Source organism: Nicotiana sylvestris, chromosome 4 (genome assembly GCF_000393655.2).
Source record: "Nicotiana sylvestris chromosome 4, ASM39365v2, whole genome shotgun sequence".
Taxonomy (NCBI): Eukaryota; Viridiplantae; Streptophyta; class Magnoliopsida; order Solanales; family Solanaceae; genus Nicotiana; species Nicotiana sylvestris.
The window spans coordinates 99,242,481-99,255,203 of NC_091060.1; the positions used below are offsets into that span (position 1 = coordinate 99,242,481).

Genomic DNA, 12,723 nt, shown 5'->3' on the forward strand with positions numbered 1-12,723 from the left:
TGAGGCAGACATAAAAATGACAAAACATGTGAGGAAATTTAACATGATAGTAACCCCCACCCACAGGGCAAAGGGAAAGCTAGTAAAATTTTGCCATCTTAGATCAAGAAAAGGCTGATGATTTTTTAAGCAAAGTTGCAGCCAGTCAAGTATTAGAAGGCAAGAGCAAACCAAAAATACTCGAATTTCATTAGCTTTTGATGAGAAATTCAGGGAAACTATTACTATTATTTTCAATTTGACAAGAGTTTTATACATATACACTTGAAAAATAAGGGTCAGTTCTTGATTTCTTATTGAGAAGAGAACTGAACCCTTCTCCCACAAAACTTGCACATCAAAATGTTCTCTAGTTATGACTAAGGGGGAGGGAGGAGGAGGGCACACCGATAACAACCTCTCATCCAAAACCCGCCAAATAACCGGCCCTCTAGTTGAAGGCGGTGAGTAAAAATGAAGAGACAATATACACAAGAATCATAAACGGGACGAGTACTTGATCTCCAGAAGAAATTTGGTTAGTCAAAGCTTGATGAGCGGCTCCACCTCCCTCGCAAATAGTCCTCTAACGAAACATTATGCTCAATGCTGCTTAGTGAGAGAGAATCCTCTTCAACACCGAGCAATGCAAGGTTAAGGTGTGACCGGAGATTAGACTGTGAAAAAGTGTCATCTTCCAACATATCGGCCCCTTCTATGGCATTTATCGGTAGCCTTGTGTCAGATCCTTCTGAACCATTGACTTGTAACCTTGCCCACTTGGTTGTTTCAGTATCACCTTTGAGCAGCTTCGAAACCTACATATACCAGAAGTGTAAACACTAGAGACTTCTATATCTAGCCAAGGACAAGGCGATTTCACAAGACACAAATATTGTAGCACGTGAAAAATCCTAAAGAGGAAAGAACCATGGTCCTCAAGTATAAAATAAATTTTCAAGAACCTTGAACTCGGTGCTAATCATAAGACTAATGGACGAAGAACAGGAAAGTCGAAGAACATTGCATCATGATAAGTGCCCCAACTCTAATGCTTCGCACTTGATTATCGCTCATTTTGCTTAAAAGCTAAAAAGATTAGTCAAAGCATAATGTGCCTAAGATTTCTCCTAGTATTTGCCAGGTACATAAACACCAGAATCAACAAGGGATATGACTTACAATGCTCATTTGTGGTCGAGCTCGTGGAGCACGTCTGATACAAAGGGCAGCAGCTAGCACCATGCTTTCCACTTGTTCACGATCATAGTCAGAACTCAACTGTGGGTCTAGTAATTGGGTATACTTCCCACAAGTCAGAATTGGCTTTGCCTGAAAAATTTGACACTTGATGTTGTAGTTTATGATGCAAAACTGACTCAGTTAGAAGCTAATTGAGCAGATGAGCACACAACACATACCCAAATAACCAGGCTCTCTTGACCCTTCGGACAATTGTTACTTATCGGCTTTCTTCCTGAAAGAAGCTCAAGAAGTACTACTCCAAATGCATAGACATCAATCTTGTCATTAACCTTTCCATACATGAAATATTCGGGAGCCAAGTAACTGCAGTAAAACACATTTTACCAGAACAATTCATTAGAGGAAAATAACACTAAGTCACATATTTTCTATTCTATTTCTCTTTGAACAAGTTCACATGGTTCTACTTGATAAGAACTTAATGCGCAAAGATTTTTTTAAATAAAATAAATCCTGCAAAATCAATTATATACACTCTTTTACGAAACTTCTTGCTTGGTGTTTCTTTTGAAAGTGGCAGATGTATACATGACCTAAAGGACGAGGAGACAACCATGTAACTAATCAACTTCATCTTCTCCTTTTGCCACTATAGGATTTAAGTGTAGGATTAGAAGCATTGAAGCATCCAAGTACCATAAATATATTATCGCACATAACTCGCCAGATGCAGAATATGGGACCAAAACTTGCAGAGCAAGATCAGAAAAGAATGTCCTACGAGGACCTTACCAAAAAAAAAAAAAAAAAAGAAAGAGACTGTCTATGAGGATAGAATATCGTGAGAACCCTCAAAATTATGAACTATTCATCAAACGAAGCATCCGAATTCAGAATCTTCCTTAACCCACTAGGGCCCAAATAAATGATTTCCCCTCAAGTTTCTCTAAGTTTGAAGAGGACTAGAGAGCTAAAGAAGTTACGTACCCGAAAGTTCCAGCTACATCAGTGCATGTAATATGAGATGAGGTGGTTGTTGCCCATTTAGCAAGTCCAAAGTCAGAGAGCTGAAAAAGGGAAATGCCAATTAAACTACTAGCTAGATCAAAGTAGCAATCTAAATCCCAAAAGAAGACAGGAAATGAAGCAGCAAAAGAGTAAAAGAGCATCACCTGCGGCTCAAAATCATCAGAGAGTAGTATATTTGACGATTTAACATCACGGTGGATCACTGGTTGAGCATCTCTGCTGTGAAGATATTCTAATGCCTCAGCAACACCAACGGCGACTTTGTATCTCTCTTTCCAACCAAACAGAATTGAATCCTTCTTATTACCTAAATGAACTTCCCCCGTCAAAGATTGAAGACCTAAAATCTTTTATTTTTGTTCATAACTCTAATTTACTTCTAGAAAATATTTTGCCTCTTAAAACACAAAGTATAGGATAATACAGTAGTAATAACTTTGACTGGAAAAGAGCCAAAATTTTAGAAAATATTATTAGCATACCATGTAAGTTCTCTTCAAGGCTTCCCCTTGATAGAAAATCATATACAAGGAGAAGGCAGTTGTCCTCAAAACAGAATCCAAATAGGGAGATTATGTTTTTGTGACTCAAAGCAGTAATAATCTCAATCTCCAAAACAAACTCTCCCACTGCATCTTCGGATTGTTTTAAGATCTTCACAGCAAGTTCCTTGCCATCAGGAAGGCAGCCTTTAAAAACCTGACTGCTTCCTCCTTTACCAATCATGTTCTCTGTATAATCATGAATATGAATGTGAATCAACTATAAATATGCACTGTTGAAACCTCTTGCAAAACCGAAGCTGAAAAAATCACAAACCTGGGGAAAAGCTCAAGGTTGCCAAGAGAAGTTCCTGGAACTTAAACAATCTACAAGTTGCAGAGTACTTCTCATGAAGCCCCTCTAGTTCTCTTGGTAATGTTCTTGGTGATTCATCTTGAGAAGATTTAGAGGACGTCGTCTCGTGATTGACAGGAACAATTGCGCCGCTTTCTTCATCTAGTACAGGAGCTTGACTTTCATCATTATCACCCGAGTGTAGATCTTTCTTGGCTGCGTCTTCAATGCACAAAAGATGTCTACTCGGCAGACACAATGCCCACTGAACGACAGAGAGTTTTCTTATTGACAAAGTGTCAGCAGCTTGTCGATTTGATAAAATGGCTCGGCGAAGCAACGGCCAACCAGGCCTCGTTTCCGGCAAATCCTTTATCAGCAATGAAATTGAACTAGATCCTGACTCGTGCTTTTGCACTGGTACTATAGCCATTGAATTATCATCACTGTTACTGTCTGAGGACTCTTCATGTGTTTGGGTGCAAGATTTATCAGGCAACAGACAGCCCGGCGAACAAACTGAACAGTTCTGTTTAAGGGGATTCTCTGTTGATGATACAGAAGCAGCTTTTAGTAATGCCTCACCCAGAGTCTGATAACCATCTTGCCTGTGGGAAATTGTTGGAATCAGCCCGGCACTGTCGTTTAATACTTTAGAGTTCTTAGTCAGTGACCGCTGAATTACACTGAGCAAACGATTCCCATGGGGATGCTCAAGTTCTACATACACAAGCAGTAAACAGAAAACATAGCAACTCAGTTATGATGAATTACATATCTTGCTCAATGAACCGAAAAACAAATGACAATGCCAACCTTTTGAACTGGCATACGCTGCTAATGAGGCCTCCCTTTGAAAAACAACTTTTCCATTATTAACAGCCAATACAGAACAATCTTTCGGCAACTTTCTAGCGCAGTACTTTGCAACTGAAGCTGACGAACGGATTGTACGATGACTGGCAGTCCCGAGTATAATATCTGTTGCTAAGTAAGCATTTGCCTCACGAACAATAATTTTTCGGATTGATGTACCTCTGCAGATCTTTAGCTTAAGATCCACCTGCAATGGTACCGGAAAAAATTCAGACTTTTGCTCCAGCAAGACATCAACTAGATAACGCATAATGAAAAAAAAATTATGATAACTCCTAATGAAAAAAAAAAAGAACCAAAAACGTTAATGCTTCAGTATTTCCATCCACCAACAATGTCACAATCCAAATCAACCCCACCAAAAAACAAAAAACTGGAAAATGGTTTTCAGTAATATAAAGTATATTCACTACATAGAATACTCCAATTAAAATAAGCCAAAAAAATTCAATATAACTTTATTGGGCGAAATGATGAAAATTTTGAGAAAGTTACCTGCTTGAGATTACAGAAGCCTTCATAAACAGCAAGAACTGAATCAAATGCTTTGACCAATGACAACAGTGACGATTTCCCATTACGATCCACAATTTCTGTACCAAAAAGAAAATCCCATTTCACCAATGAATCAAAAATTCTCACAGAAAGAATAACTAGAAAAGAAAAGTTTCTTTTTTTCAAGTAGAAGCAAAAACATCTCGAAAACAAATTTTGAGACATAATTGTCTCACTATTTTCAAGTTTCCATTTTAAGAAAGTAAAAATTAATAATTCTTGCATCCCAATTTCAACTGGAAGAAACAATAAAAAGAGAAATGATTTCAGGGAAGTAGAAAAGCTTACTTTAAATCCAATTTCAGCTCAAAGAAACGAGATTTAAAGAAAAATTAAAGGCAAAGATAGGGGAAAAAACCCAAACTTTTTTTACTGTTTTTAACAAGCCAAAAACAAAAAAAAAGCATTTCACTTTCCAAAACAATTTTACAGAAAATGGTCCCAAAAATCCAGTTTAAAAGCGGAAGAAACAAGAATTGAAGAAAATGAAAGTAAACAAGAGGGCAAAAAATGGCACCCCCCAAAAAAAAAAGTTGGAAATCAAGAAAAGTTAGCAATTTAAATGGTGGAGAAAAGGAAGAAGAAAGATACCATTATTGTTAAGAACATGAAGAGCAATGACAAGATCACCAGGTTGAGCAACTTTAACAAGAGCCCATGTTAATAGCTCTCTACTTGCTCCGTCCAGCTTCACTCCAACCACAACTGTCCTGTTACTAGAATACCCACACTCATCTTTCTCTTCAGAAAGAATCTGTGTCATTTTTGTAAAAGATTCCGGCGATTTTTTTGTTTGCGCCGGCGGGGGATTTTATGAGAGGTGAGGTAAAAGGAAAAGGGTGAAGTTCATATATATATATACTTAAAAGAGAGAGAAGGGTAGAAGAAGCCTAGTGTTTGGTTAAATTGGGAGTAGTTTGGTTAAATTGGGAGTAGTTTGGTTTTCGAGGTCAGGTACCAGAAATTTAGATGAGGGAAAACAAATTGTGAAAAAGATGTATAGTGTGTTTTTTTAAGTTAGAATGATGACCAGAGCCCCTCTTGTTTGGTCCACTTTTGGATGTTGTTTGATACCAACTAGCAAAACACCCCCATCATCCCAAATTAATTAAGTAACTATTATTATTATTATTATTATTATTATTATTATTTAGAAAGAAATAGTAACCTTATGTACTCAATTTTCAATTTTTTCTTTGCTATGAGAGCAGAAAATCTCTTGGCATGAGAGATTTAGTTTTTGAGTTAACTTGCTTGATGTAAATTCCAATTAATTGAGCTAGTAGATTGGAAAAAAGCTTCTTAATAAAGAGCATTTTACCTTTTTAGTCGACTTACTCAATGTAGACACGAATTAGCCCTGATTATTGAGCAATTCTAAAGAGAAAAAAAAGATAATAATGAATTTTAATAGAATTTGGTAAAGAAAAAAATATATGAGGCAAAGTTGCATTTGGTTGATTCTATGGAGTGAAAAGTAGATTTTCGTATTGAGCCGTAATGCCGTATTATTAGGAGTAACTATGTTATTACAATTTACAAGGAATCCTTAAATTAAAATTAAATAGAGTAGAATTTTTTGGACATTTTTGACGAATTGTAATGAGTAATATAATTGTTGTATGACTTGGGATATAGAATCTATTAATTTACTGATAAGACACAATACTTAGATTAATATAAAGTTACATCCGATTTGTTATGTAGTGCAACGTAATGTTTTTTAAGATTTTGCTTCCTTTTTAAATGAGTTGAGATTACATTTGTAATGTCACGACCCAAGTTCTCCCTCCGTGATCTGTCGTGACGACACCTAATTTCTACGACTAGGTAAGCCTAATATTGCGGAAATGAAATAGAAACACAAATATAACAGCTAACGAATATATAGTTAATAAGCTAAAACGATGCCGCTCGGTATATACAATAATCACTTTTTCCCCAAAACCCGAAATGTTGCAATATCACAAGCTTTTAAGAGTTTCTAACTGTTCTATACATTAATGTCTGAAGAAAACAAAAGGGAAATTAACACAAGGGATAGAAGGGGATTTCGAGGTCTGCGGACGCGGGCAGATGTACCTTGAAGTCTCCTGAAGCAGCAACCACACAGCTAGACTCGAGGCTGATAGCTAGTATCTGGATCTGCACACGAAAAAACATATGTAGCAAAGGGCTCAACGGTACCCGGTGAGTGCCAAGCCTAACCTCGGTCAAGTAGTGACGAGATCAGGTCAGGGCCCTACTAGTATAAATATAACGAAATAAGATAGAAAAAATATTACAATAAAATAAATATGGAAACCTAACAGGAATAGAACTCAGTGGAAGCCAACAGCTTAGAACACAGTAATAGCAACAAGGGATCTCCCGGGATACCGTCTCGTAGTCTCAAACGTAAATGTGCAGGGGGATCTCCCGAAATACCGTTCCGTAGTCCCAGAGTAAATATGCAGTGCTGGGAGATCTCCCGGAATACCGTTCTGTAGTCCCAAAGTAAATATGCAGTATAGGGGGATCTCCTGCAATACCGTTCCGTAGTCCCAAAGTAAATATGCAGCTCAATCAATATAAACAACAGTTTCAACAAGGAAATCTACAGTTTAGACTAAGCTCACATCAAAGAAAACATGTAATTTTCACTAAACATGCTGCACAAAGTTCAAATAGACAGTTAAAACACGTAGGCATGCTTTTCGAATCTAAACAAGATAATTACATATGCTAGTGCAGTTTCAACAAGGAGAAACAGGTTAAGACTTAGTGAAAATGGAGTTTTACAACAAATAGCCCGTGTACGTGCTCGTCACCTCACGTACACAGCGCTCATATATCAAACAGTACCAAAATCCTAAGGGGAGTTCCCTCACACAAGGTTAGGCAAGCCACTTACCTCGAACCAAGCTCAATTCAATTCGAAATAATGCTTTTTCCACGAATATCCGGCTCCGGATTGCCCAAATCTAGCCAAATCAATTACATAACGTAAATATAGCTACAAGCAACTAATTTAGCTAATGAAATCAAAGTTAAGGCAAGAAAATGGAAAAATTCCCAAAAAGCCTCCCCAGGCCTACATTTCGAAATCGAGTAAAAGCCACAAATTATGAACACCCATTCACTCACGGGTTTCCTCGTACCAAAATTATCCAAATTTAATGTCAAAATCTCACTCAAAACTCAAGAATTCGATTGGGGAACTTTTTCCCCATTTTTCCAACTTTCTCACTCAAATTCCTTGATTAAATGAAGAAAAAAATAATAGATTAATGAAATGCATCCAAAGTCGAGTAAGGAGTTGTTACCCACAAGCTTCCTCTAAAAATCCCTCGAAATTTCGCCTTAATCCGAGCTCTCTAGGTCCAAAAATGGAGAATGAAATCAAACCCTCGATTTTGTCCTTTTTTTGCCAATCAAACCGCACTTGTGGACCCTTCTTTGCACCTGCGACGCCGCACCTGCGGAAATTCCATCGCAGGTGCGGAATTTATTTAAGTAGGCTGGGACCGCACCTGCGAGCACTGGGCCGCACCTGCGAGCCCGCTCCTGCGGTCCCTAACCACTTCTGCGCCTCAGCTTCTGCGGACCCTTTACCGCATCTGCGGACCAAGCTGGACGAGGCCCATTTCCGCTTTTACGGTTTCTTAGCCGGTTCTGCGGCTCCGCACCTGCGGCCCAAAGTGCGCATGTGCAGTTACACCAGATACAACAACTTCAGCCTTTTTTTCCTAAGTCTCAAATAAATTCGTTAAGCACCCAAAACTCACCTGAGGCCCACGGGGCCCCAACTAAACATACCAACCAATCCTAAAATACCATACGAACTTAATCGAGCGCTCAAATCACATCAAACAATGCTAAAAACACAAATTACCCTCCAATCCAAACTTAATGAACTTGAAACTTTCAAATTCGACAATCGATGCCAAAATCAATCAAACCACATCCGATTTACCCTAAATTTTGCACACAAGTCATATTCAACATTACGTACCTACTCTAATTTTCGGAATCGGATTCCGGCTCCAATATCAAAAATTTCACTAACGGCCCAAAACTCCAAAAAACTCGACTTTCGCTATTTCAAGCCTAAAAAAGCTAAGGACCTCCAAAACACAATCCGGACACGCCCCAAATCCCAAAATCGCCCAAACGAAGCTAATGGACGACGAAATTCTATTCCGGAATCGTCTTCATACTGCTCCGACTACGATCTAAATTCTAAGACTTAAGCTTCCATTTAGGGATTAAGTGTACCAAAACACTTCAAAAACCAAAACAAAATCTCCCAGCAAGTCAAAATAGCAAAAATAGATACGGGAGAAGTAGTTAATAGGGGATTGGAGCTCTAGCTCTCAAAATGACCGGCCGAGTCATTACATATAAGAAAAATGAGTAGAAAATATTGACCAAGATGAAGAAGAAAACAAGAATTATCGTAAAATATATGTCGTGACAAGCCAATGCCTTAAAAGCGATTTCAACCCAACTGGATGCAAATCGTTAAGATCGGTTGCTCCCCAAGGTTCCACAGTACCTCCAAACACGTGCACTCGGGGTTGAAAGTTTGAAACTTGCACAAAATAATTGTCGAGAAAGAAGAGAATATGGAGTTGTTTTCTCTATTGGATAATTCGGAAAGAAGACTGGCTTTAGGAAAGGTTGTTGGACACCTACAAATGAAGAAATTAATCTGTAGCTGTTACAAAAATTAAAGATGGAGTTGTTACGAAAATTAACCACAACTGTTACAGAAATTAAAGCATGGTAGTTACAAAAAAATAAATGGAACTTTACAAAATTCAATTAAAAAGAGAATGAATTCGGACATATTCTAGTAAAGCTCAAAAAATGAAGAAATAATTTTAGCAAAACCAGATTTGGAATAGGCCTCACATATATCTCGCGCAGAGGGCGGAGGGGAGGGGAATCGACCCATTTTGCCTTCAAAATCAATTTCTCATGTGCACGAGGCCACTTTCTTTACTATCTATTTACAAGCCCAACAAAGAGCAATTCAATATAAAGAGAAGAAAAAGACTTTTCACAACTAATAAATGATACTTTATCTTTCACAAAAGACAAAGAAGTTAAGAAGGAAAAGGGACAACAAATTTTTTTTTAACTTTGCATTACCAAGTATAAATAATACCAACAATCCCTCAGTAATGCAAAGATAAAATTAAAATAAGAACAATTATGGGCAATAGCTTTTGATTTGAATTGACACGTAGTGAAATGAGGCAACAACTAACATCCGCAAAGTGAAGTACTCTTGAACTGAATGAACATTAGTTGAGACCCCCATAAAACATATTATATCCTTAACTTTATGCAAATTCTGTGATACTACTAACGTGCTTTTATGGTCATGCAGATACCTTGGATCTCATGAGTGCTCTAGAAAGACATCCCAAGTCTTTCATAAAAGGCGACTGCACCTTTACACTCATGTAGGTGATTCCATCAAGTCTATAAATACATAGACCACCTTAAGTCTATAGAATCATTAAGAGCAAAATAAGCTCAACCTTATAAAGCACTACCGCACGCATAGGGATAGGAAATGTAGTGCATATTGAGGTCTCATATGGCTTCGTTTGACTACAAAATGGTAACCACCATACTTCCTCAATCCATGGGCTTTAGCCCTATCCCCCTCGACGTTTCAAGGTTAACTCTCCTTGCCAAACTCTTGGTTAAAGGATCCACCAAATTTCTTTCGGATCTTATATATTCCAAGAAAAGAACATCGTGTTTCAATAATTATTTTATCAAACCATGTCTAATGCATATATGTCTTCTTTTTCCATTGTACATACTATTTTTGGCAATCCCAATTGCCTCATGTGAGTAACAATATAGAGAAACTGGTGAAACTTGTCTTCCCTATCAAGGCACGTCTGCCAATAAGTTTCTCAACCACTCGGCTTCTTGCCCTGCCAAGTCAAGGGCAATGAATTCATACTCCTTAGTAGATCGTGCTATACAAGTCTGTTTTGAAGACTTCCATGAAATAGCACCTACACGCAAAGTAAACACACAACCACTAGTGGAGCTAACTTCATTATTGTTAGTAACCCGGTTTGCATCACAAAATTATTCTAAAATAACAAAAAAATTATTAAAATGCAAATACCAATCCATAGTACTTCTCAAATATCTTAGCAAACGACAAAGACCATTCTAGTATTCACTACTGAGGTTGTGAGTATATCTACTCAATCTACTAATAACATAAGCAATATCAGGTCGTGTATAATTCATGAGAAACATTACACTACCAATTATCTTAGCATATTTAGTTTGAAAAATACTAGATTCCTTATTCTTTCTCAAGTGTATGCTAGGGTCATAAGGAGTTCTCACATGAGCTACATCAATACAATTAAACATTTTCAACATTTTCTCAATATAATAAGACTGAGACAACGAAAAACTATTAGAAGTTCTTTTGATTTTAATCCCTAAAATTACATCTGCTTCTCTAAGTTCTTTCATTTTAAATTTAGAAGACAAAAAATTCTTAGTCTCATTAACAATATTCACATTAGGGCCAAAGATTAACATGCCATCCGCATACAAACATATAATCACACAATTCGATCCCATCGTCTTGGAATAAATACAAGTATAAGATGCATTAACAACAAAACTATTACTCACTAATGTGTTATTAAACTTTTCATACCATTGCTTAGGTGTCTGCTTTAGACCATGCAGATCTCAATTTGCATACTTTATTCTACTATCCTTAGATCATAAATCTTTCAAGTTGAGACATATATATCTCTTCCTCTAAATCACCATTTAGGAAAGTCGTTTTAACATCCACTTGATGTATCACAAAATTATTAATAGTGGCTAAAACAACAAGAGCTCTAATAGTCACTATCTTAGTCACAAGAGAATAAGTGTCAAAGTAATCAATGACTTTCTATTGATTAGAGCCCCTACTAACAAGTCTAGCCTTATATTTCTCAACTGTACCGGCATGTCTCAATTTTTTCTTAAATATCTACTTGCTACTTATGGGTTTACAACCTTTAGGCAAATCAGACAAGTCCAAGTGTTATTAGAAACTATAGAGTCTAATTCACCTTTAATGGTCTTTTCCCAAAAACTAGCATCTGTTAATCTCATTGCTTCATTATAAGTCTTAGCGTCTTCTTCTGTTTAAATAGATTGACAGTAATTCATCACTCAAAACATCGAGATCAATATTTTCAGTCAAGAAAGTAATGATAAAGTCAGGACTAAAGCTAGCTTCAATTTCACATCTCTTACTCCTTCTAAGTTCATTTTCATTCTCATTAGCAGTAATACTAGAAGAAGGAAAAATATGAGAATTAACAGACATAGATGTAGAAGCATTATTAGGCACATCACTAGGCAAATTATTTTTCAATGGAAAAATATGCTCAAAAATTCTGCATCTCTAGATTCACAAATAGAACAATCATTCAAAGATATAAATCTATACGAAGCACTATTTTGAGCATAACCAATAAAAATAGCATCAAAAGTCTTGGGTCCAACAGTTACTTGTTTAAAATCAGGTAGACCAATTTTAGCCAAATATCCCCACACTTTCAGAGTTTTCAAGACAAACCCTTTCTATAACTCATACAGGATTTTATCTAACTTCTTATGATGGACTTTACTAAGAACATAGCTTGCAGATAAAATAGATCCCCCCCCCCCCCACATATTATCATATAAGCTCAAACTCAAAAGCATAGAATTCATCATTTTCTTAAGGGTTTTATTTTTTCGTTCGGCTACACCATTTTCTTGGGGGAGTGTATAAAGCACTAACCTCATGTATAATACTATTTTTCTCACAAAAAACTTCTAGAGTATTAGTACTATATTCACCACCCTTGTCAGACCTAAGTCTTTTGATTTTTCTGTCGAATTGATTTTCTACTTCTGCCTTATATTTTAAAAATATTCTTTCAGCCTCATCTTTTGACTTAAGAAGATATACCTTAGTATACCTTAAAAAGTCATCTACAAAAGTGATGTAGTATTTCATTCCACCCTTACTAACATTGTTCTTGAAATTCGCTAAATCTGAATGCACTAGTTCAAATAATTCATCATTCTACTAGTTATATTCTTAAAAGAATTTTTGGTATGTTTTGCCTCTACACAAACATGACACTTAGAAAATCATCAACTTTAACTGTAGGAATTAATTTTATTTTTTTAAGCCTTTTAATAGAATCAATATTAACA

At 36.6% G+C, this 12,723-nt stretch overlaps 1 protein-coding gene across 1 annotated transcript; it reads right to left on the reverse strand.

The window, feature by feature from the left end:
* Window positions 1–208: 208 nt before the first annotated feature.
* LOC104242115 (protein kinase STUNTED) lies at window positions 209–5,354 on the reverse strand. Its single transcript, XM_009797113.2, has 10 exons — window positions 5,074–5,354; window positions 4,423–4,520; window positions 3,868–4,114; window positions 3,034–3,771; window positions 2,697–2,945; window positions 2,358–2,521; window positions 2,173–2,252; window positions 1,401–1,548; window positions 1,162–1,311; window positions 209–797 (listed from the first exon to the last, which is right to left on the reverse strand). The coding sequence occupies exons 1-10, from the start codon at window positions 5,243–5,245 to the stop codon at window positions 519–521; spliced, it is 2,325 nt and encodes a 774-aa protein (XP_009795415.1). The 5' UTR covers window positions 5,246–5,354; the 3' UTR covers window positions 209–518.
* Between the last annotated feature and the right edge of the window lie 7,369 nt (window positions 5,355–12,723).

Excerpts from the sequence above, each read along its gene's own strand:
- LOC104242115 (XM_009797113.2), bottom strand. The coding sequence starts at position 5,245 with ATGACACAGATTCTTTCTGAAGAGAAAGATGAGTGTGGGTATTCTAGT. Across the intron at positions 1,549-2,172 it reads GATGTAGCTGGAACTTTCGG|TTACTTGGCTCCCGAATATT; the intron begins GTACGTAACTTC and ends GTTTTACTGCAG. Across the intron at positions 1,312-1,400 it reads AAGAGAGCCTGGTTATTTGG|GCAAAGCCAATTCTGACTTG; the intron begins GTATGTGTTGTG and ends CAAATTTTTCAG.